The sequence below is a fragment of the Curcuma longa genome, chromosome 5 (assembly GCF_044706935.1).
Source record: "Curcuma longa cultivar G26 ecotype Majalengka, Jawa Barat chromosome 5, ITB_CL_G26_1.1, whole genome shotgun sequence".
Classification (NCBI taxonomy): Eukaryota; Viridiplantae; Streptophyta; class Magnoliopsida; order Zingiberales; family Zingiberaceae; genus Curcuma; species Curcuma longa.
In genome coordinates, this window is record NC_133865.1 from 5,884,936 (window position 1) to 5,910,067 (window position 25,132).

Sequence of the window (25,132 nt, forward strand, 5' to 3'; positions counted from 1 at the left end):
AAAAGTGTTTGATAAGTTTAAATTAGTCTCATGTTCATTTATATATTTTTTCCCCAAATTAATTTCTTTTCCAAAATGTTTGACCAAATTACCACAATCATCCTCATCTCCTTTTTTTACTTCTATATTTTTTTATATAAAGAATGCTTGATATATTCCAGAAACACGAAATAAGAGACAACGGAAATGCATTGAGAAATCAACAGTTTGGTGTGGAAACAGAAAACTGGGAAAAATATTTCCTAACATTTTCTTGCAAGAATACGACGCCTCCTTTCCTAAACAAATTAACATGAACATGCAAGCTGGAAAAGGATAAGGCGTCGACTTTATTTCAAAGAACTCTGGTTGATTCAGCTTCTCTTTCAAGGCAAGATAACAGGTTTGATGTCCCAGATGTCCTTTGCGTACTCGTGAATCGTCCGGTCACTGCTAAACTTGAAGGAGCCGGCTGTGTTCAAGATTGACATTTTTGTCCATCTCTGTAAGTAAATGAAACAGCTTAGAACAATTAGCAGCATAGCAGACATTATTTGAAGTCGACTAATTGCTGAGAACTGTTAGATTGATGATTGATTACCTTTTGATCACGGTATGCTTGGTCAACTTTCTCTTGGCACTCAAGATAACTTGGAAAGTCCTTGCCAACAAGAAAATAATCTGCACGACCAAATCCTTCATTCCCTTCCAAGGATCCCATAAGCTCGTTGTACTTGGATCCAAATATACCGCTCCGGACAAATTTCTTTACCTCCTCAAATCGTGGGTCCGGTATAAACTATATGCAGGATGATAAAATTTTAGCAGTTTGATAAAATGAATGGGAAATTCTCTATCTTACATTCTGATTTTGTAAAAATGTATTATCAAAAGGTACAATAGGGATATAACCAAGTGCATGGTGGCCTTTTGGTAATTTTGAAAACATGGTGCAGCTTTTTGAATCTTTTCCGATGAAGAAAATACAATTACCTTTCCCTCTGCTCTTTCTTTCCTCAAACCGGCGATTTGGTGAGCGCGAGCACCAAAGAGGAAGAAGTTATCTTCTCCGACTTCTTCCCTTATCTCAACGTTGGCTCCATCCAAAGTTCCAATCAGGATGCAGCCATTCATTGCAAACTTCATGTTGCTGGTTCCACTTGCTTCCATGCCAGCAGTGCTATGACATTGACAAACTTGAATAAGAAATGCCATGTTTGGGACCAAAAAGGTTAACAAGAAATTCGCATCTCTAATTCAGTGCTGCTCATAATTACTCACCATCATAAATCACATCAGAAACTGTTGTTTATAATAGGGGAATTGGTGGCAAGAGTAGAAAGACAATTGATCACAGCATGAAGTTCATTTACCAAATATAGCACACAAATCACTAAGTCAACAGGATCATGGGAATATTTACATTGTTGAATGGTCGTTAGAGCTACCTGATATGCTGGGATAACTCGCTGGCTGGTATGAGCATCTCAGCAACGCTGACATTGTAGTCGGGAACAAAGACAACCTGGAAACAAAAGGTAAAATTGTTGCTGGCACAAAACCAAGGTATATTTTCTTAAGAGTATAAAATTAATAGCAAAGGGGGGAACTGTGATTAGGATTCAACCATGACTTCTGGCAAAACATACCTTAAGTAAATCTCCAATATCTGAATCATGATTTATTGTGAACCCAACATCTGTGATGAACTTAACTATTCTCTTGGCTTGAACATATGTAGCAAAAGCTTTCCCGCTAAATATACAGACCCTAGGTACAACACTGGATAATCTCTCTTTTGCACTCATTTCTTTCATTTTCTTGTACCGGTAGACAATTCCTAGGATATTCAATAGTTGACGCTTATATTCATGAATCCGCTTCACCTGATGAGAAATAAAGCAAGCCTTGTAATTTCAGTATTAAAAAAAAACTTGCAATTACAGAATTTTTTATATATGTACAACCTGAATATCAAACATAGAATCTGGGCTGACTATATATCCTGTTTTTTCTTTTATAAATGAAGCAACTTTAGTTTTGTTGTTTCTTTTAACAGCTCTCCATTCCAAATGGAGGTCCTCATCGTCAGCAAACTGTCAAGATTTGTATACATGTTAGAGAATGCAAAGAAAATGATAACGCTAGTTAAAAAGTTAATGCACATATGCATATTTTATTCTATAACAAGGGATGAGCATGATGGTATAGATAAAGGCTAGTTAACTTCTCCAGTTGTCTCAGATTCAAAATAGTTAATTGATGACTGGTTCATTACAAAAATTTGGTAAAAACATTAAAAATATATGTCTAGGTAACAATAAAGTCACTGAAGACCAACAGATGCTCGAATGAAACAAAGCCAAAGGAGCAGTCAGACTCTTAGTTACCTTCCTAAGTTCTGCTAGCTTCTCAGTGTTCAGAACCCATTCATCTGTACCAAGCCACTTAGTTAATACACCACTCAATTCAGGATTGCAAAAACGTATCCAACGACGAGGAGTTACACCATTTGTCTTATTCTGAAATTTTTCTGGCCATAACTGCAACATGATAATACATTAGATTGAAATACACCATTTGTCTTATTCGTACATCATCTGTATCATGCGATCACTTGCATGTGCATTAGATTGAACTACATTGAATTAGCTGATTTTTTGCATATGTAAGAATTGAAGTAACATGTAAACTATATAGCAACTACCTCATAGAAACTGTGGAACACTTCCTTTTTAACTATGTCACTGTGTATTTCAGCAACTCCATTCACTGCATGGCCACTGACAACACAAAGATTTGCCATGCGAACCATTTTAGGTAACTTTGGATTAGATTTCAAAAATGTTCGTTCTTCATCTTCAGAATCTTCTTCCAGAACACTGAAATTTTTCACTAGAGGTTTTTTTACAGATTGAAGGGGAGCTTCTATCAAGGTCTTTTTTGGGCTCCCTTTTATGGTCTCTTTCTTTAGTTTGTGGAACAATTTCTGAACTGGATCTGGAAAGTCAACATTATCCAAAATTCTCATATCTTTGAGTTTCTTCTCCAAAAGCTTGAGATCTTCCTTTCCAGTTTCCAAAATTATGTTGTTAAGCAGCTGTTTGTATCAATAAACAAACAAGTAAATGGTGATTATCTAATGTTAAATCATACAACAAATTATAAGTAAAACCATGTACCTCATCATCTATCTTCTCTATGATCTCCACATGTCGTGGAAGTAATTTCTGCATCAACTCCAAACTCCACTTCTCTAAAGCTTCTGGAAGAACTGTGTGGTTTGTATATGCAACAGTTCTAGAAAATGCAAGTAGAAATTAGAATCTAACAGAGAAAGGGTGCAGCAAGCAACAATTACATCACATGATAGTGGAAGTAAGAAATATCGGTGATTAACTTTAGCATCTGAAATATAAAAAAAAAAGATGTAAGAATTTATCTACCAGCAAATTTGCATTTATAAAACATAATATTTTTAAGTTACCTAAGAAAGGAAGAAATATGGCTTACACTAAAGAATTATTTCAAGGGAACACAATAAAGGAGTTCAAAAATGGCCTTTGCCTTCCTTTTAGCATGTAAGGACCAAGTTACTACAAGCAAGGTTTGAAATTCCAGTCCACACTGATACTCCATTCAGGGCAAGCACAAAATAAAGCCATACTACGTTGGCTAAATGAATGGGTTGGTACCACTTGGTAGCAACCAGTTAGAATCAAACAATTTTGAACAAATATTACCCCACATCTTTAGATTCTAAGGAATATCTGATATTCAATTCAAACTAAAAAACAATCAAGCTCCGAACTTTTGGTTTGGCTTAATCTTTATTAATAAAGAAGGTTTGATACAATTCTTCCTGAAAAATTCTAGAAATGGAGAAATAAAAAGAATCATGATCCACAGAACTACAAGAAAACCTAGGCAAATACCTCTGAGTGATTTTCCAAGCCTGATCCCAATTTAAACCTTTCACATCAATCAGTATCCTCATTAATTCTGGGATGCATAGAGTAGGGTGAGTATCGTTCATTTGAACTGCAACCTTGTTAGGAAATTCTTCCCAATTAACGGAACTTCCAGAGCGCCTCTCGAAGCGGACGATAATATCCTGAAGAGAGGCCGAACAAAGTGTATATTGTTGTTTTAACCGCAGAATTTTCCCCTCTACAGAATCATCTCCAGGATATAATATATAGCATATCTGCATCATGCAGATTATTGATCAGTGGATACTTGTTTACTGTACTAGGCATCATTTAAAAGTATCAACAGAGGAAGAACCAAAGCATTTAAAAGTATCATTTAAAATAATGATAGGAACATAAGAAAGAATTGAATAACAATCCTTACAATATCAAGGATCGTTATCTTCAAAAATTATGCATCAGAGGCCTGTGCATTAACAAAAAGGCATCTTGACAAATACCTCTGAAAGGTAATCTTTAGCATGTAGAACCCTCTAAACATAACATAGGCACCTATGCGTCTGTGATTCACTGCATAATTAACAATAAACACATACTGCTACTCTGAAATTTGTTGCAGCTATACAAGAACATGCATATTTGTAGTTAAAAATTGATCCTCTATACATCATGTTCCTTCACGATTAAAATGTTGTAATAACTAATAATGAACTAAGATAAGGTGGAGAAACTATAAAATCAAGGACATAGAAGCTTTTTAGGGAGGCAATCGAATAGCCTTAAAAAAAATATCATGAATAAATGGTTCAAGAAAAGTTCACCTTCTTGATTTAAAAAAAAATGCATCCAAGAACTACTTGAATAGTATCCTAAACTTTTTGATTATGCATTTAAAATTGCTAATTTTACAAAAGTAACAATTTAGAGTCTGTTAATGATATAATGAAGTAGAAACCTTTTCAGCATCTGAATGTGCCTTGGATGCTTTGGCATGTTCTCCAGAATTAAAAGCTCCCAAATCAAAATTTTCTGATGGCACTCTTGTTGACCAGAGACGCAAGTTATTTGTGGTTGTAGTCTTGTATCCAGGAATTGGTACATCATAAGCAATAACTTCAATATTCTCCCCACCAATCCAATGCTTCTTTCCATCTGAACCAATGACCACCTTGCCATAAAATTTTATATGATATGAGACATCATTTCGAACAATTTCCCAGGGATTTCCCATCTGTAGCACAAATATCTTATCAGTGGAAAGCCATGAAGATTTGTATGTAATTGTAGAATGAAATCAAATGACAACCATAACGAACAGAACCAAAAAATCAGATGACATAAAAGCAAGGTTAGGAGGCACACCTCAAGCCAATTTTCCGCAACTTCCTCCTGTCCATCTTTTGTGATATTCTGTTTGAACAAACCATATCTGTAACGAAGCCCATATCCCCAAGCAGGATAATTCAAAGTTGCCAAGGAATCCAAAAAGCATGAAGCTAGACGTCCTAGACCTCCATTCCCAAGTGCAGCATCTGGTTCCTGCATAAGATTACTGCATGTAGCTAAGAAGTCGTGAAGGTATAATGAAGTATGAAGAAGAGAGACATAATACACATTTAATGGCCCACATATTTATGTAAAGACAGCAAATATAGCCATACGTATGAACTCAATGAGAAAATACAGGCCTTATGTGAGATCAAATGGCTTGTAGGACATCAATTTCAGAAACAAAAGAAGAGTAGACAAAATTGTCTGACCTTCTCGGCGACATTCTCAAGAGTGTGTCCTAGTTGCCTCAATGCTTCTGCATATTGGCCGGTTAGCTCCAAATTACCAATTGCATTTAGTAGTGCTCTTCCCTAAAGTTCACGATAAGGAATAAAAAGAATTAATAAGGAAATATAAGTTGAATAAAACAACACTACCTGTGAAATCATTGAACCTGAAGAAACTCCATTGAAAGATAGTAAGCCTGTTTCACATTCATCTTTTCATAGTATTCATAAGTCGCATTCCAATTTATTATTAGTGCATCACGAACACTTTGCGCAGTAGCAAAGTAAGCCTTTGGAAGATCAAGACTCTCCCGAGAGAATGAGGGAGTGAAATCAGCATGGTACTTTATATTTGATGCAATAGTTGGGGCATCAAAACTTCTGGTACCTACAAGATAATTTTAACAGTTTATAAAAATCACATAACAAATCAAGAAATCAAAGAAAATGTCGTAGTAAGAACCAAAACAAAGGGGGAAGGTAGTGGATCCGACGGCCGGGACGACGACGGCCGACGAAAGAAAAAACGGCGGCGATCTCGGAGTGGATCCGACGCGGGAGAAGGTAGCGGATCGAGAAAGGTTCGGCAAAGACGCCATCGCTCCAGCCGAGAAGGCGGATCGTGCCTCCATGAAAGAAAGAGAAGGGCGAGATGCGAGGCAGAGAGAAACAGATCAGTCAAAATATCTCCCTCCTTTCGGCTTCGTGTTCTCTCGATCTCAGTGAGTCTTGTTTTATGGCGGAATGGCAGTCTCGGTGGCTTATATAGCCGGGGCGAGGAATTCAAATTTCCATAATCCACCTTACTTTTCACCTGATTTGCACATAAAGGCGCTTTCCACCGCACGTTTTAACTTCTTTATTAATTACCTGACTCGGGAGGAAGTGTTATTCTGTGACGGTGTACGGAACGGCCACGTGAACTTCGTAATCCTCACCAGAGTATTTAAAATTTTTATTTATTTATTTATTAAATCTGATCAACCTATGTGAATCTGAGAATTTTATTTTACAATGAATTAAATATTTTTTAAACTGATTTTATTATTATCATTTACATGTCATAATTATTATAATTAAGAACTATAATATAATAGTTTGTAATAATTATATTTTAATTATGATTTTATAATTATTATAAATATCTTTGAAAATAAAAATAGATTCAAAGGAGATGGATGCGATGCAGTTTTAATTTTTTTAAAAAAAATGGTCTTTTAATTTTTATCCTTTAAAATTTTTATTTTTTAAAAAAATTAATTATCTGTTTTTTATTACAATTCACTTTTTATTAGTATCCCTGTCGAGAACTGACATAACAACTTCTTTGATCCACACCCAAATCTTTGAAACCCTAAGGTGGTGTAAAAAAATTCGGCCGAGCTCATCAACTACAAGCTTGAGCTTCAAAGTCGGGAAAGACCACAAATGCTATAGACAAGGGATCAATCTCCACCGGGGAGTTCGCTGGGACATACACAGGATCGAACTCAGGAATCTCCCCGTCGAGAAGCTCCAGCGGATTGCCGTTCAGCAGCATGGTTTGGCTCAGACGGTTTCCGCCTTTCCCCGTCAAATGGTACTCCTCTCTCTGCGCTGATTCATCTGATGCTTTCCTCCCGATCCAGGAGACTGTCTCCTTCAGACTGTGGACGAAGGCACTGCCCCATTGAACGCCTCCTCCCTCGGAGAGAATGAGGTCGAGATCATTCTGCACGCTCGCACTGAATTTAGTGGACGTGCTTAGGTTGATCAGGAGCAGAGTTACGCCTGCCTGTGTGTGTGTGACATGAAGAATAGCATCGATATAGAAAGAAAGCATTCAAGCAAAATCATCAATGGATGTCCATACCTTTCGTTTCGTGCAATGGGCGTAGGCTCGCAAATACGACGAGCCGCTGATATCGATCGAGAGAACTCTCTTCCCCATCAGCCGGTGCCACAACAATGCACTGTCACAAGAATTGGGAGGATTAGCGAGTAGGACTACAACTTGGTAACTTCTGTTGCTTGCATGTCTTGCCTGTAGTAATCAGGGTTCGGAATGAAGGTGCTCGTGTCGAGAAGGCCGTAGTTTCCGCCGATCAAGGTTTGCCTACAATAAACCTTGGTGTTGTACTTCGATGCCATGCCAAGTTGATCTAAGTACCTGAGTTATGTTAAGCAAGTTTTAGTCTGAAAGACAATCGATCAATGAAAAAGGCAAGTTGATTACCAAAAACTATTCAGAAATTTGTTCGATACACGACGACTTCCACTGTTGTATGCACCCCCAGATTCGCCAACCCAAGCAGTCGACCATGGACCATGACTTTCGATTGTCTGTTGGAGGTTTTGGAATGTCCTGGAAATCTGACTCAAGTATGCAGGATTTAGTATTCTACTTTCGATACGGGAGTCGTCGCCTGCATACATAGATACAGATTTTTGAATGAAATACATCATTTCTACAGATATACTCTGCACTTACCTCCACCGAGATTGTATATATGATGCGTCAAGGCATCGATGATTCCTGAACCTGAATCCTGAAGAAGCTGAGTATACCATTGCTGCTCGAAGAATCCTCCAGGAGCAACAAGAAACGGCTGTGCATACGAATCTGGATACAACTCCTCGAGAAGGGCTTTAAGCGCAATCACATCTTGTGCATATTGTTGAGCACTGACCCTTGCTCCAACACCTCCACCACTCAATTCATTTCCTGATGCAAGTAGATGATGATCAATCTTCATTCTCAAGAGGATAAAGAGTGAAGAGGAGGCATACCGAATTCCCACGAATCGACCTGATATCCTTTGGAAATTGTGTACTCGATGAAATCGCGAGAATTTGTGGAGTTCCAGTCGCCTACCCACGTTCCGCTGTTGAGACGCTGCCTCCCATTCAGTGCGTTCAAACCGAATGTGACGATTGCGCTTCAGGCACAAAATTCAGGCTGCTATTTCAGCATAATCATGCCGCTTTATACTTTTGTCAGAAGAGAAATCAGCATGGAGAAACTGAAACTTACCCTCCCTTCTCGAACAGAAGATTTAGCTCATCCCACCTCGCAAGGGTCAAACACCCTTGAGAAAACCCAAACAGGCCGCCGCTCGTCTTGGAAAAAGGAAGACATGGAGACTCCAAACTGGGAACTCCGTACACCACTTGGTCTTGCAGTGAGCCTCCGATGCGTATCCGCAAAGGATCGAAAGCTGTTTTTTTTGTTTTTTGTTTTGTTTTTGGTTTTGAACAGACGAACACAATTACTTGGCAAATTAATCAACCTGGAGAAAAGGAAACAGCAGGAAGAAAGCTCTTGCCTTGGATGGCTTTGGCTAGGAGTGGGTGAGTCAAGTTCTGAGGAGGGAAGCATGAAACAGTTTTTACTCATTGGTTAGCAGAAAACTCGATCTTGCTAATCAGATCAGCTGGTTGGAAAGAATTGTTTACCAGATTGAGAACTGAGGCTTGTCCCCATGGGCACTGATTGTAGTTGCATTTCTCAGGAGGCCACCAATCAAGAGTTGCGCACAAGAAACTGTCGTCGATCTCGGCTGCTACAGCAGATCCTCTAACTGTGAGCGTGACATCTGGGGATTCAGCAGCTAAACTTCCGGCGACGAGGAAGAGGGCAGACAGAAGAAACTGATGAATCATGCCTGCAACTTCAAAGCTCGCTGCGTCAATTGATCATCCACAGCCAGAAAGGAAAGACAGCAGACATGGCTTTTTGTGTTCTTTGATGAAATTACGATTTTGCAACGGACTAAGACATGCAAGAAGAAAAGGAAAGGAAATGGAGTCTGTCTAAAGTAAACTGAAGAACAAGATACATGGATTAAAAAGGGGGCAAAATATAATTTTGATGACTGTAGAATGAAAGGTTTTGCATCTGACCTGCAAATGGCGTGAGATTCAATTTATCTTTGGGATAAACAAAAAAGACAAGCTTTTTCTCTATGGGAGGGGAGGAGGAGGAGGAGGAAGAGGCGCCGCCTTGGCTACGAGAAGGAATTCCTCTACATCTCAAGCCTCATCCGAAATCTAGCACTGGGGATCGGAGTCCGTGCGGTTGTTGGCTAGATTCGGCCAATTCAGTCGTCCTCCGGTGGGCGTCAGTCCAGCTTCGTTGTCATATTCTTCGTGGTCCCATTTGGAGGAGAACATCACAAGGTAGGTATGCTCGCTCCACTCGTAATTTAGTCGGTTTGGAATCCAGACTTTCAAGAAAAGAAAGGAAAAGAAAGCAATAAACATTGAAATTGCTGGAGAGAGATTACTGAAGGATACATGTCAAAAAGGAGAAGATCAAAAGACGTTTGCTTTGGCAAAGTTGAATATGTTCTTCTTTCCTTCTCACGAATTATCTTACTGGGGGATGGTCAAACAAACGTTCGTTTACAGTATGATTTCCTCCCTGAGCACCATCGTCTGTGCGATGGTCTGACAAAAGCCTCGCGCAATGAATTGAGGATAAAAGCTTGTCATGTGAGCTCTGGGCTACAACAGTAAAACTAGAAATGTAAACAAATTACTGTGTGATTAAATAATCTCTACAAGAAAAAGGCGTTGCCCTCTCCGCCGCTCTCTCCGAATGATACCCTTTCCTGATCAAGTCGATGAGTTGGCATGAGCAACTCTGAGAGCAACCACCCCTAAAATATTAAATATGTTAGTTAGGAATTCAACTATAATTACGTTAATGATGATTATATTTTAAGCGAACACTTTGCAAATGTTAATATATATAGAGAGAGAGTTTTGATATTGCGTGCGATGCGAGACCCCTGAGCGACATAGTCGATCCATCGTCGTTGTCGCCGCCCTCGCCGTACCGTCCGACCACCGCCGGCTGTTGGCCCGAGCACGATCAACGTGCCACTCATCGGCGCATCGACCGACGTTGGATTCCGTCCGGATTGTGGTCGGAATCTAACGAAATTTGATCGGAACGCGACAACAGTGGCACGCACCAGTTTCTGACCAAATCGCAGTTGGATTTCGGCCAAATCGCGGCCGAGGAAGGACCGGCATGCGACGGCGATCCTTCCTCGGCCGGTCTTCGATCACGAGGAAAGGACCGGCGTGCGACGGCGATCCTTCCTCGGCCGGTGGATCATGTGGCGCTCACGGACGCGCACGAGGGAGTCACGCAGAATATCAAAATCGCAAAATCGCATATATATATATATATATATATATATATATATATATATATATATATATATATTAGTGCGTACCTTAAAACATGCAACCGTATGTGACATCAGAATCGGAGCTCCCGAAAGAATTCCTGGCACTTAAAATAGTAAATAGTATTATTATTTTTTATTTTTTATTTTTGAGTTACGATTAATCCATTTAAGATTTTCTCTTTAGGACTTAAGAATTGAATTATAGTATTAAATATAAAAAAGTTAATTATTCATATAGTGTGTCGGATTGTTATCCCGCACTTCTTATTCAGCACACCTCGTGAATAATTATATTTTTTTTATTTTAATTTTTTTTATATTTAATACTATAATCCAATCCGTAAATCTTAAAAGGAAAATCTTAAATGGCTTAACCAAAAGTCAAAAAAATAAATAAATAATAATTTTTATTTTTATTTTTTTATATTTAATACTATAATTTAACTCCTAAATCTTAAAGGAAAAAATTTAAATGGCATAATTGTAAGTAAAATAATAATAATATAAAATAATACTATTTACTATTCCAGTGTCTGAAAAAATTCTGGATGTTTCGATTATGATGTCACGCACGACCACATTTTAAGATGTATAGGATATAGATGCGATTGTGGATAATAGATGGATGGCTAGAGAATGATCTTAATAATCAACGGGATATAGATGAGATTTTAAAATAAATAAATTGGTGATGGTCTATTTTTTATTTTAAATTTAAAGTCAATTTAATTTTTTTTATTTCATTTTAGTTTAGTCCATTTTGAAACCCAATATTTAAAATGAATGTAAATTAACTTCAAATGACACAATTAATTACTTAATATCTTATTAAACCACAGAAATAATAATATTTAGTGAAGGCGCATCGGCAATGTGATGCCGATTACAAAAGAAAATGAACTCCTCCGGCGGTGTGGAGCATGAATCGACAGGCCGAAGCGGAGCAGATCGCCGCAGGATGGCCTTCGTGGCTGCGCAATGTGGCCGGAGGCCCGGAGAAGCCATTGAGGGATGGTGGCGCCCCTCAAAGCTGACTCTTTTCAGAAATTAGAGAAGGTAATATCGTGTTCTTCCGATTTTCAATTCAATAATGTGTTGTTCCTTTTTTTCCTCGATTTTTTTCCGATATATTGTTAATATATTAGGTCAATCAAATTTACTGCCGAATTTGTGTAATGCATAATGTGGTCTCTACGATCATACAATTTTCTTTTATCGACGCATGCTACTTTGGTTCTCTTTCATCATCTTTGCCGTTCGATGTATTTTCTTTCCTGCTGAACGATGGCATTTTTTCAATAGTAACGACGAACAGAGTTCAAATCTCAAATGGGACGAATATCCTAAAAATCAACTTCTCAGTATGTGCATAAGCGTGCTATGTGCTTTATTCAGCTATCATCTGACATTGCTAATTTCCAATGTTTCTAAGATTGGACAAGGTACATATAGCAACGTTTTTAGAGCTTGTGAGGTTGATACAGGGAGGATTGTTGCCCTAAAGAAGGTGCGTTTCGACAAGTTTGAGCCCTCAATCTAGTTATGCACCTATTTCCAATTTGAAAGATAATGAGTCCTAAGAATCTGTGAAAGATGCAATGCTAAAGCAGTGGATGCATTCAGAACTTCAAGACTCAATATTTACTTTTGGCACTTTTCATACTTGCAATTTGTCAGAAGCAACACTTCATAGACAAGACACATCACTTTCAAAAGACATCTTGGTATTAATGCATCTACTCTTAACAATTTATGTATTCTGCACTTCCAGTTTATCTTGTGTTTATCTTTTGACTCAAACTTACAGGATGTTCAAGATCGGGGATGAAAAATTGAGCTGTCCAGACCTCTACTTCAAGCACAAAAAGTTGATGAATTCCTAGATAGGCATGAGCAGCGTATTCAAAAGGCAATTCGGAAATCATGGTTTCAAAGAGGTAAAAAATCAAGAATTCAATTGTGCGCCTATCAATGGCAATCATGATATTGTTAAAAATGTGGCAGTTGCGCATAATTCCAAGATTCTTCCAGTATGATGGAATGTTCCTTACAATCTTCAACCTTATAAAATTTTGCTTACATGGGCTTTTGGTTTTCAAATTATTATAAATCTCTGCATAGATTTGTGCTGTGCATAATTTCAGTTAAATAATCATTGTTCTTAAAATTTTCAATAGCATCCACTAGCAACTGTTCCATTAGACAAGCGTGATTTTGTTCCTTTTGAAGCTTTATAAAAAATATATAAGAGAGTGCACATTGTTAAAACATTTTTGGTTCATTCCAGGAATGTTCTCAATTCTCAATATTTTTTTCTTTGCAGGTCAAAAGCGTGGACAATAAAAATCTGTGAACCAGGCATTATTGTTCCCTTTTTCTTCACATTAGGCAAAAGAAATTATTACCTTCTACAACTACATGAGTGATCCAGGACACCAGCAGAAGTACCTCAAACGGTGTAATTAAATAGTGGACGAGTCTGGAGAGTTGATAGTAGAGTGCAGGCAAAGCTATATGAATCCTCAAGTCTTGATATTTATAGATTTTCCACTTCAAACATCTTATGCCAAAGTCTGTAAGGTAAAGCGATTCCTGTTCTTTTCCATCTGCAAACTTGAAATTGTGCAAAGTTACTTGCAGTTTCATATCTGTATTTTTGCTTAAGTAAAAAAAGAAGGGGAAAAAAAACATGCATCCAAACTATGGCCGAGAATAAGCAGATAATCGTATATGTTGTATATAGTGTTTAAAGATTCAAGTTTTGTTGGATAATAAATGTGTTTTTTTTCATATGAACTCTACATATTCTTTGCATAGAATAGAATCTATTTAGATTTGGATTTAAGATTATTAGAGTTGATGTGTTGTAAGATTATTAGGTTTGACTTAATATTTTTCTCTAGTTGTTTTACTTGCAAATCGTAAAACTACTTGCAATACATTTATGCTGAAGCTACAAAAGGACATGATTTTAATTGTGAAATCCACTCACAAATTATTTTTTCTATGGTCTAATAAGTACATATATAGCATGGGGCTTCACAATCTTCCCTTCTTTTCCTTGTTTAGTGGGCGAAATGAGAGGATGTGAGGTTTAATTTAGGTTGATGAGTTATAAGACTTAAGTAAAAGATTAAGGCAGGGTTTAGTTGGGTGGGAGTGATGAAGCCAATGTATAAATTTGTGAGCTTTTTTTTCCTCTCTTCCTCTCTTTTCCTTACCAAGACTAAATGTAAAGATTACGATCAGAGTAATAGAGTTACAATCCTGTAGCACCAAACAATGCAGTAGTCTTTTTTGAAGAAAAGTGATGCTAACAGAGTTCTCTACTACGAATAAGCTTTTCCTACATTTACTTTTGTGCTACTCCGGCTGTCTTACTAAGCATTCAGGAATTTCAGGCGTCCGTCCAAGCAGCAAACATCCATGTGTTTACCGGGGTAGGACTGAACTTTGGAGTGGTATCAGTAAAGAGCATGGAGATATCAGCCCTATCAGGACTCCCTTCTCGAGAGTTGCTCAAGCCAGTTAACAACGATAATGGATGATGCATTCCTATTACAGTGTCCAGATCCTCAGAATTCCCCGAATCGCCGGTACTTTGTATTGAGCTGTCCACCCCTCCGACTAGGCTGTGGAAATGGTTCGCAAAGGGCGGCTCGGTTGGGTACTCAATTGTTATCAGTCTATGGTTTTCTTCCTCAGAAGCCTTTGATGGTTCATTGGGAGACTGGGAGAGAGCCACTTTCCAATCCGAGATACTCGTGTTGTTTTCAGCAGTTAAATTTAGCTCTTGGTTGCCACTTTGAGCTAATGCAGTGACACTCAGGGGCTCTATGCCATTGTTTCTTTTTGCTAGTTCGACGGCCAGAAGGGTGCTACTTGCCAAGATCTTCTCCACATTGTATCTGGAAATGTCAAAGTTCGTAACAGCATTCAAACCGCGGAACTTGATCGCAGCAATGTCATATGCCTCGGCTGCTTCCTCCTGGGTGCCTAAGAATGCATGCAACTTCAGTGTCTGAGAAACAACAATGCTCAAGAAAAGAAGAAGGAAGAACTAACTTTTAGCACAAACTCTTAACAATTCATCATCAAAGTTTGGCGAATGCTATCTTAGCTTTAGCTATCACTTTCCAACTTGATGGATATGATTGGTCACACAAAGACATTTGTGCTACTGAAATATCAGCCTTGCTAAAGGCACAAGTATTAGCCAGTAAAGTCTCCCCGGGAGAGCATGCTTGGGCCCAAAAGCCCTTTTTTCCTTCTTTTTCAGAATGGTGAAGGAATCAATCAACATGTCTAAGATTTAGCAGCATTATCAATGGAGCACAGGGATGGTCGTCCCACTTGGACGATAGAACCATGCAAAACCTACAAACTTACTGAATGTTCCAAGATAAACATCCTTGTTTCCTGAAACCCGTCCAATTCGAGCTTGCCACCTTCCATGCTGGTGATGCCTGCAGGTATGTCCATGAGTTAAAACCATAAGCAAGGAGTAAAACTAAATGGTCGATGAATACAGATAGAAGAAGACCTAGTTACGCCCCGGTACATCGATACTCCTCGAGAAAACCCACTGCTTTTCCTGTGAATGAGAGGATATTTACATTACAGATCATGAACAATGGAATGAAGATGAGAGCTGTTTCATGTTTCAACCTTCTTAGGTGAGCCACATATTCCTGCCTAGTCATGTTCTTCATTTCTTCAATCTCTTCTTGGTAATCTTCCAACTGCTCTAAATCACGGCTTAGTCATGATATTGAATCGATCAACAAATCCTTTAACGGCTTACCTGGAAGTTGATATGTGTGTTTATGCCCCAGTACTTCAATGCAGCCAAGTCATAGGCTCTCGCAGCTTTCTCTTCCATATCATAACCCCCTGAGATACAAGCATTGAAATGGAGATATTCTACAGACTTCAGATAGAGAATGGCACTATTTGAACTAGTGATAGAAGCATACCCAAGTAAACTGCTTCCAACAAGTTCACCAGAATTAGAAGCATAGGCAACCAAGAAATGAACAAGTTAGATGGTATAAAAACAAGAAGCTGACTTATTCTTGCAAGTGCGATTAGTGTTTTGTATGTACTGACCTTGCCTTCCTTTCCTGGTTTGCCCTTCCTTCTTGCAGCTATTATCCCACAGATGAGCTTCATATCTTCCAGTCCACCTGTGTCTGTGACAAGTTCACCGTTCATGGCCAGAAATATCATGAAGTCAGCTTCATCAGACAGAATGGCAAAGAATGACGATAAGTTCGAACGTAGAATATCATGAAGTCAGCTTCATCAGACAGAACTGGTGCACTGACCTAGTGACACCCCTGTACTGGGACGTCCGCTGCCCAAATGTATCGATCGACTTGCGATGAACAGGATGCTTTTGGCCTCCTCTAGATCCTCGCTTTTTACTAGTGGCCGCGATCGTGTATTCACCGGCGGTAGCCGGAGAGGCGTGTCGCGGAGCCGTTACACAGCTCGACTGTGAAACAGGGCTCATGGACAAGCTCAAGGACTGCAAGTCTCTATATCCCACGGAAGCAACAGGAGCACCGGCGGCCATCATTACACCACCGCGCACCAACTCTTTGAGCCCGGAGGAGGAGGAGGCTTCCTCGTCCCTCACAGCTCGGCCGGAACTTTCAAGTGGCGGCTGATACATCTCGTCGCCGGTCAGCAGAGAAAAGATGCCGTCTTGGAAGTGCGAGAAGTGGTCGTTAAGTGTGTCTGAGGGAGGAGGGTGAGGGTGAGGGCCATGGCCTCCTCCGCTGTCGTCTGGCTCTGCTCTGTGCCGGTGGTACGTGGTGCAGTCCAAGCTTAAAGCCATGGCTGCCCCCCTGCTGTCATTGCTGCCCCCGTACTGATGGGTCCCCATGCTTGGACCACAGCCTAAGAAATCTTCCAGTTTGGGAGACGGAGATGCCGCCATTGCTTCATTCGCATGAATGCAACGAGTCATGCAAAGAATTTGGCACCTTGGAATGTTAGATTCTCCTGGAATCATGCTAAATAAAGAAAGAAGAACCAAGTTTTGAGACAGACCTTGCTGCGATCCGGTGAGGGCTTCCATGAGGCAAAGGGAGCCATTGGACTTGAGTGGCATGGAGGTCAGCTGAGAAAAGCTGTATGCTCCTCCTCCATTCTCGCCGACGCCATACATGAAACCAGAGCTCATTAGGGGAGGAGAGATGAGGAAGCTAGCAGGTGAGGACTTAGATTGGTCAGCAGCAACGATCTCCATTTGAGGGGAAAGAGAGAAGCCCAGCCTGGACTTCATCTTCTTCGATTGCACCAATGGAGGGATGGAGGATGATTTTGAACCAGAGACAACGTGAGGCAGCTCAATCATTGGCCAGTACGCAGCGTAATCATTCCGACCTTCCTCCTGCAATCCACCCAGCCATCCAACAATGGAGCTTGGGTTTGTGTGTTCGAGCTTCAATCTAAGTCAAGCTCCATGGCCGAGATATAAGCAGCGAAGACGGGCAGCGACGCTTTAAAATAAACAAAAAGAATGAATCCAACAAGCAAATGGTCGATAAATTCCGGTGCTTCTCATGGGGATCTGTGTTCCGAGGACCATTACTTTAGCTTTTCTTTTCTTTTTCTCTCTTTTTGCTCTTCCCCGAGTAGAATTGCAGGCACGTTGGGGTCTGCCATGTCTATACAATTACTATTACCGACCATTAAAGCTTTGGAAAACCCAGAAATTTAAATTGGTTTACCTTTGCCTTGCTCTTCCTCTACTTCTAAAGATTGACACTTCGGACTCAAACTTGTCACTTACTGCCACTCGCATGCTTAGCCCTCAGGGATCTAATTAAAAATCCATGCATCGAGAAGGATTTCCTCTTTTGAACGCCTCAGCGAATCACCAAAAGATTTGCTCAGACAAAGAGGCGATTGAAGAAAGAGAATGGAAATGCAGCTTCGGAAAGGATTGAGAAGATCGTTTTGATGCATGATGCAGACAAACTTTTCCATTTTTTTTACACGATTTACTCCCTCTTGAAAACTTGCATCTCTCAGGAGAGAATAATATATTTGTGTATATTCGTGAGAATTAATTGATTGGCGTGATGACGATCGAGACCACCAACTGCATTCCGAGTTAATGGCCCTGTCCAGGAACGCTTCGACTGTTCGACACCGCATTCTGCTGCTCCAACGCTTGCTTAAATTCATCTTTTCATCGGTCTCTTTCAAGTGCAGCTAGAGACGACGACAATGCACGCTCACTTACTGCAATTTATGTCAAACTATCGCATCCCACGTTCGATCTTTCAGTTAATGCTCGTTATGTGAGGTATCCCTGAGTCAACGCTCCACAGTTGCTGACCATATCATCGTCCCTGATACTAATCTCAAGCGATGCAGCAGGCAGTAGCAAGGGCCTGCGCAGAGAGGAGAGAAGGGATAAGTCAAGCTCCTCTGTCCCCTCTGATACTGAAGAGATGCGTTGGCGTTCTTACTACAAGAACGGCATTAACATCAGTCATATGCATGGAGCCTGCGAGTGCCCCCAGCTCCCAGGCCTTCGACATGACAATTCAATCTGTCCATCACCAGCTCTCTCGTCTGCATGCCAAGAGAAAGAGGAATACATAAGCATGTCAGATAATGTAATTGTCTGTCTCACAAACAAAATTCTCTCTGCAAATATCGTAAACCGTTCAGCACAATGTGATATAAGGACAGATTCAAGATTTAATCTCTCTTGGCAGTTTCCAAAATGTTTGTCTGCTCATGGTCAGGTAGAATAAGTCATGTGAGTATCTACTACTCTGCTTCTGTATCTGCTACGTGAACAACTGTTGGAACTGCCTCTTGTCCTTTGGGGAGAAGAGAAACATCAAACGACTTGAGAAAAAAAGGATCATTTAATGTATCTATCTCATATTTTTTATTAGTTTATGCTCATATAATAATTGTTTATTTTGACTTCTTGATCAGCCTCAAAGCTTCAAATTTGCAAGAGAAGTGTGGCGGAGTTGAATTCTTGATCTCCCTCTCCTTCCTTCCTTGCTGCCCTATTGCCCAACAGTAACAATTACAGATCACGACCGGCAAATAAGGAATTGCAGTATATGGACTGACATGATCAATTGATCATAAAAGGAAGAAATAAAGCAAAAGCTCATTCCATTCAAGCCTCGTGCAGAAGGTCAGTCCGCAGCGAAGGACTTGAATGCCGGCCCTATCTTTCACGAGGGAATGAAATAGGAGATCCAAACAAAATCCAAGACAATGCTCAAAAGGGAAAGCTGAGTAAGGAGCAGCACAGAGAGAGGGAGAAGAAGATCAGAAGAGATGAGAAGGACCTCACATGACATAGCAGCAACTCTGGTTCTGCTCCTTAAAGCTCCCAATTACTTCCATCTTCCTCCTTTGTATGAGCCGTCAACATCCGACGCGAGTTCAGCTCCAGCTGGCCGTGCGGATTAAGAAGCACACTGAAGATCGATCTCACATTTACATTAGGACAATTGTAGGTTTGATTTATCAAGGTGATACACCATTTGACTTTGATAGACATCAAAAAGTCAAAATGCTAGAGAGAGAGAGAGGGTACGAATGACGCCTTGAGAGCTCTAAGATCGCAAGATAGTCTTACATTTATATTTTTGTTCGTAGTGAGGTGATCAATATATGGACTTGGATGAGTTCTTAATTAAGACCTCCAAAATTATATTAGTGATCTTCACAGTTGTAGTTGGGCTTTTATTTCTATAATTTTTATTTTGATTAGTAAGATGTTGATTTTACATATGTAATTTAAAATTTTAATTTTATAAATCATAACAACGGAAGTATAATAAATAATTTTATCATTAACTACGTAAAAACTCATCCAAAAAAATATACGCATGCAAACATTATCGTAAATAAAACATAAACATTTTTATACTTTTTGAATGACGCAGAGCGAAAACGATATCAACTAGCAATTTTGAACAATGTTGCCTCTACTCGTATTCACGCTAAGATCTCCTCGAGACGACTTCTCTAAGTTACGTGTCACGTCTCCGCTTCGATACTAATCGAAGAGGAGAGATGAGCAATATGAGAGATGATCTACAGTCCAATTCTGTATCTGACATGGCAACCCGGCGATAGGAATCAGATTGAACAGAGAGGATCATGCACGCCACCGTTTAAAGGTCGTACAGTTCACTATCAAGAAGGAATAATGAACCTATTTGGTGTGGATGTTCAAGCGGCAACGATTGCCCCGAAATAAAAATTAAATCGAAAGGAAGAAGTGATACTTTTCGGTGAAGAAGCAACCATTGCTTCTCTTTGTGTTTCTTGCTTCCATCGTAGGTTTTCAACTTCCTTTAGCCCTGGAATGACAGACCCTTGGGAGGTACTGATTCTAGGAGAATTATTAACCAATGGTAATCTTTGAAAGAGATTCTATGGTCGGCAACAACAAGAAACCCTAGCAAGGTGGGCAGCACCAACTTGAGAAGAGCCTCCTTGTTGGACGGCAACAAGAAGAAAAAAAGGAGGAGTTTGTGTTGCATTGAAAATCTAACAATTAAGTTTTTAATCTTGGTGTATAATTCTTCATAAGAGTTATATTTATAGGTGTTTAATAGATAATTTTGTTAAGAAAAATTAACAGGATATGTTAAACCAAATTCTTATCTTTTAGCCTTAAGTTTGATTAACAATCAAATTGAGTTGGTTCAAAATCAAACCATCTTTAATAAAAATTAAATCAATTTAGTTTATAATTAAACTAAAGAGAATCTACTTTGTCTTCAAAAAGACATTGTCCATACGTGATTTCTTTCCGGCAAAATATCTTTCATATTTTTTCCTTCATCTAGTGCAACTAGACTTAATCTCTCTTGATTTGAAAATTCAATTCTCAAACTTATTTTATATCTCTTGAAAAAACTCATAGTGCATATGACTTTATAGATTCTTGATTTATGTTGGCTGTATATAATTAACCATTAATTACGGATCGATCATGAGTGACACCTAGTAATACGATCATGAACCTCAATTAATCAAAAAATCATAGTTGATTCCAAAATTACTTTTAAACCCTTCAACAGCTATGGTTGATCATGTCTCTGTTCCTTTTACTCATTTTATATCTGCTTAGTTTAGGACATGATTTATGTGTCAGTCCCTACTAGATTAACTACGTCACACCTCATCTAAATTGTAGTTCTTTGTCCTACGAATTCAAGTTACTCAAAACAACTATCCAAGAGGATCATCCTCTTAACGTGTTATTGTTTTAGCTAAAGACTTGTGAGTAACAATTCTGATAAGTAGTCATAGGGTATACGTCTCCTAATTAAAAGAGTGGTGAATCTTCTGTTGACTACTCAAACACCTTCGGACACTTCAGCTTATATCCAATTGTTCCTGTTGAGATGCGCCTTCGAACGAGACGGCTAACTCCCTCAACAACGCCTCGCCCAAGATCAAGAACCAAGAGTCTGCACGGAAAAACACGTGAGATGGAGGGCCAGGGGTTCTCCCTGGCACGACCACTCCGATGCTTAAGTTAGTCGGGGGAGATCAGGAAATCCTCGTCGAAGAAGAAAGAACTAGAGAAGAAAAATTGACAGAGTTTCTGCGTACCTCTCCCTTTTCTTGGAAATGTCGGTCCTTTTAAGGAAGAGAAGAGGTTCGGGAATGTCTTGTCTGGGACATGACACGAAGAGTTCCATCAATGCTAGGAATATGTCCTGGAGAATGTCTAGGAGCATGTTACAAGGCATGGCTCGTTCAGTACCCACGCGGCCTTGTTGACTTGTCATGACAGAGCAGTCCCTTTAGACATGTGTCGTGATGAGACAAGAGAGAGGACACGTGGGATCATCCTAACAAGTGATGGAAGGAGTGGCCCTTATAAGCTAGCGGATGAGGAAAGGGGAACATCCGAAATGGGTTTCTGCTCGTCCCCAGCGCGAGGTGCGAGGAGACGGAGAGGAGGGGGGTATGCGACCGAGTCACAACGGATTTCGGTTTATCCTCCAATAGAACGGGCGAGAAAAAAGGGGCGAGACCGAACCAGGGCGAACCTCGGTCCGCTCCCCTGACCAAGAGAGCGCGGAGGACGGGGCGTGCCTGGACCGAAGCGGACTTCGGTTCGTCCTCCAATAGACCGGGCGAGGGGGAAGGGGCGTGATCGAACCAGGGCGAACCTCGGTTCGTTCCCCCGACCAAGAGAGCGCGGAGGATGGGGCGTGCATGAACCGAAGCGGACTTCGGTTCATTCCCCCAAAGGGGCAAGTGCAGAGGAGGGATTTGTTTGAGGCGTCTCATGCTTCCGGGTGTGCGATGGACCCGATCATTGGGTAGGACTTGTTTAACCGCGTCCATACCTCCTTCATTTCATAACTCCCATAACACTTGCCTCCCCACTAGTCTAGTCGAAGGAGATGTAAAGTCGACTGACTAGACCAGTGTGGATGTAACTCCCATAACACTTGCCTCCCCACTAGTCTAGTCGAAGGAGATGTAAAGTCGACTGACTAGACCAGCGCGGATGTAACCCCCAGAACACCACGGGCTTGCGAGAACATAGACATGCGGAGGGCATTTAAAGCTTCGGTATGGTCTAATAAAGTATAACTTAGCACGGTAAATCTCCTTTGACAAGACATGCGAGCGTGTTATCATTGCTGTGTTAACGCCTCTTTATCATAACGACGCGTCAGTTTCTCTTATCACCCCTGTATATAACGAGAGGGGGATAAAGCTCTAGCGTATCAAGCCACCACCCTCCCGTGCCTCGCATTTTAGTGATCACTGTTGCATCGCCATATTCCACCATGGTAAGCGGCGATCACCACTCAGGATCTCGTGAGGAGCGGTCTACTACCTCCGCGGGGATGCGCCGGAGGGCCGGGACTTTGATCGCGACCCTTCGCCGCAGAGTTCGACGAGCGGAGACGGAGATGCGCCGTGAGATTCAACGAGCAAAAATGGCGGAGGAAAGGGCACGACGTGCAGAGGCGTTGGTGGCCCAAGAGAAGTGGGAGAATCAGCAGCTTCGGGCAGTAATTGATAACTGGGGTCACCGAGATAGCTCCTTCCTACTGCGTGCTGGGGAAAGCCTAGCGGGCGTAGAATACCATCTAATGAAGGCGTCACTGGAGTTGAAGGGAGCCATGCAGGCTCTCAAGGCGATGACTGGAGAAACCTCTTCTTCCGGAGAGGAATGATAGGTTCCTAATGCTCGCATGAAGTGAACATTTTGTTAATGACCACTGCCACTTTTGTAGTTACTATGATGTTTTGCTCATCGTTCCCATATGTTTTACGTCTTTTTTTTTGTCTGCCTTAGTCCTCATACCCCTTGAGTTAACAAGCTTTACTGTGATAATTGCGACTTAGTATTTGAAGGGATGTCTTCCGGAACGTAGACTAGTGGAGTCCATCATGTGAATGAATGTTTCTTCGGCATGACTATGATGCAGCCCCTCATACGTTGGAACCGCGCGGAGGGGGCATAGGTCTAGATTAGCTGGCTAACGTTGACTCCCTATACGGTGATTACGGCGATTTAGGCGACGGTAATGAGGTGTCTCGGCCATTAATCACCAAGGACGGCGTGTTCGCGTCTTTTCCAGGGTATGTTTAATGACAGGGAGGGGTTACCGAAGCGACACAAGCAAAGCTTGAGACGATCCGTATATCGTCCATGGAAGGAGTGCCCATTAATTTGTCATTTACACCTTTACCCTCTTCTCTTTCCTCTTGAGAAATAAATATATATATATATATTTATACCGGGGTAAAGTGCTCAATCGCCTCCTTGTTTCCCCTACACCCCTGGTCGTCATTGGAGAAAAACAACTCCCCTAAGATATGGCCAGTGATCTTAGTTGGACCAGCTCAGACGAGGAGGAGCCGACGACGCCTCCCGGGTCGCCTAGAGGACCTGAGTCTTCGCAAATGGCCCGCCTACGATGGATCAGGATAGCGGAAAATCGCACTCGCGCTGCCGAGGCGAAAGCCCAAGCTGCAGAAGGAAGGGCTCGAGCAGCTGAGGAAAGTCTTCAAGCCGCTGAGAAGAAGGCCCAGATGGCGGAAGAGGGTTTTTGGGCGGCTCTAGAGAGGACACACGAAGCTGAAGAGAAGGCTCAGGTGGCTGAACAGCGCATGCAGCGGGCAAATGAAGCAGCAGCTAGAGAGAGGTTGGAGAGGCGACATCTCCAGGGAGTGGTCCGAGAACTGAAACAGCGCAATCGCGCTCTAAAGGAACATGCTGAGGGATGTCTATCTAGTGCTCAGTATTACTCCCGAAAGCTCTCCCAAGAACTAGAAGGGATAACACAGGCGTTCGTTGCAGAACCTGAGGAGACTTCCTCTTCTGAGGATTAATGTTTTCTTTTCTTCCTTTGCCGTCAAGTCTTTTGTGAACATTGTTATCTATTTTTTCTTCCGTGGTACACCCCATGTTCTTTTGCTAACAGAGATACTCTCTAACCAGTGATGTGATCTTTTTCGTGTTATGATACTTCTGCGTCAAAAACTACTAACATGGCCCCCTCCCTCCCAGAACTGGGTGTGGTGGAATACGTCATCATCGTCATGATGTCTGTCATAGGTAAGGCGCGGGCTGTCGCTTTTGTGAGGGTTATCACCAAAAGAGAGAGTAATGGATAATTACTTTCGGGATGACGTATTTTCTTTGGATAATGCGCAGGCACCTTTTCGCCTCCCCCCTTAGGGATGTGTGTAACCCCTCAAATGGGATACGTCCTTTCACCTTCTCAAGTCACGTAATATAAATTTGGGGAGGCGAGATATCGAACGGGCATCCAGTAATTCCTCTTGGCTAGCGCTCTAGTTCGAAGGTGCCTTCCTTAGAAGCCACAACTATGGAAAGCGAGGGTAGCGGGTCTAGGACGGGATCCAACATTCGTCCGGGAGCACGGGACGACATGGAGGCGCAGGTGAGAGCGTCTCTCCAACGAGCCCTCATAGCGGAGGAACAGGCGAGAGTGTCCCTTCACCGAGCCTTAACAGCTGAGGAGCAAATGCGCTGCGGTGAGGAAGAACTGATCAGCGCGAAGCTGGAGATTCAACGTCTCCGAGGGGTCATAAAAACGATGACTCAACGTGACAGCGCGGTAGCCGACCAAGTGGAAGTATCGGCTTCCTCTGCTATCTACTTCCCAAAGAAGGCCACGGAGGAGCTAGAATCCGTGCAACAAGCGGTTCAACGTCTGGCTATTCACACCTTCTCCGAGGAATAGCCTCCCTTTCT

General features: G+C 41.1%; 3 protein-coding genes and 1 long non-coding RNA gene across 8 annotated transcripts; 1 reads left to right on the top strand and 3 right to left on the bottom strand.

Annotated features, from left to right (window-relative positions):
* Window positions 1-194: 194 nt before the first annotated feature.
* On the bottom strand, window positions 195-6,288 carry LOC141830236 (alpha-1,4 glucan phosphorylase L isozyme, chloroplastic/amyloplastic-like). Its single transcript, XM_074717720.1, is given in 14 exon segments — window positions 195-482; window positions 581-778; window positions 973-1,159; window positions 1,428-1,504; window positions 1,629-1,865; window positions 1,947-2,075; window positions 2,370-2,522; window positions 2,687-3,079; window positions 3,162-3,279; window positions 3,915-4,186; window positions 4,867-5,142; window positions 5,274-5,450; window positions 5,672-5,773; window positions 5,857-6,288. Coding segments are annotated over 14 exon segments (2,868 nt in total). The 3' UTR covers window positions 195-365.
* A 686-nt stretch (window positions 6,289-6,974) lies between these two features.
* Window positions 6,975-10,080, bottom strand: LOC141829036 (heparanase-like protein 2). 5 transcript variants are annotated; one of them, XM_074716453.1, is made up of 10 exons: window positions 9,965-10,080; window positions 9,125-9,339; window positions 8,995-9,031; window positions 8,703-8,886; window positions 8,459-8,607; window positions 8,160-8,393; window positions 7,905-8,094; window positions 7,713-7,838; window positions 7,542-7,641; window positions 6,975-7,463 (listed from the first exon to the last, which is right to left on the bottom strand). In XM_074716453.1, the coding sequence occupies exons 2-10, from the start codon at window positions 9,329-9,331 to the stop codon at window positions 7,077-7,079; spliced, it is 1,614 nt and encodes a 537-aa protein (XP_074572554.1). In that variant the 5' UTR covers window positions 9,332-9,339; window positions 9,965-10,080; the 3' UTR covers window positions 6,975-7,076. The 5 variants fall into 5 exon arrangements, with proteins under 5 accessions (XP_074572554.1, XP_074572552.1, XP_074572553.1 ...); XM_074716451.1 differs by lacking the exon at window positions 9,965-10,080 and adding an exon at window positions 9,572-9,949 and having other exon boundaries at window positions 9,125-9,333; XM_074716452.1 differs by lacking the exon at window positions 9,965-10,080 and adding an exon at window positions 9,572-9,949.
* Window positions 10,081-12,448: 2,368 nt separating this feature from the next.
* LOC141829037 (uncharacterized) lies at window positions 12,449-13,448 on the top strand. The gene is made up of 3 exons (XR_012601867.1): window positions 12,449-12,593; window positions 12,677-12,806; window positions 13,193-13,448. It is a non-coding gene; the product is annotated as an uncharacterized LOC141829037 (long non-coding RNA).
* Window positions 13,449-14,266: 818 nt separating this feature from the next.
* On the bottom strand, window positions 14,267-17,233 carry LOC141829772 (AP2-like ethylene-responsive transcription factor ANT). Its single transcript, XM_074717286.1, has 9 exons — window positions 16,927-17,233; window positions 16,197-16,815; window positions 15,979-16,061; window positions 15,846-15,854; window positions 15,674-15,762; window positions 15,538-15,611; window positions 15,413-15,463; window positions 15,259-15,335; window positions 14,267-14,865 (listed from the first exon to the last, which is right to left on the bottom strand). Exons 1-9 carry the CDS (start codon window positions 17,231-17,233, stop codon window positions 14,267-14,269), a joined length of 1,908 nt encoding a protein of 635 aa, XP_074573387.1.
* Window positions 17,234-25,132: the final 7,899 nt, after the last annotated feature.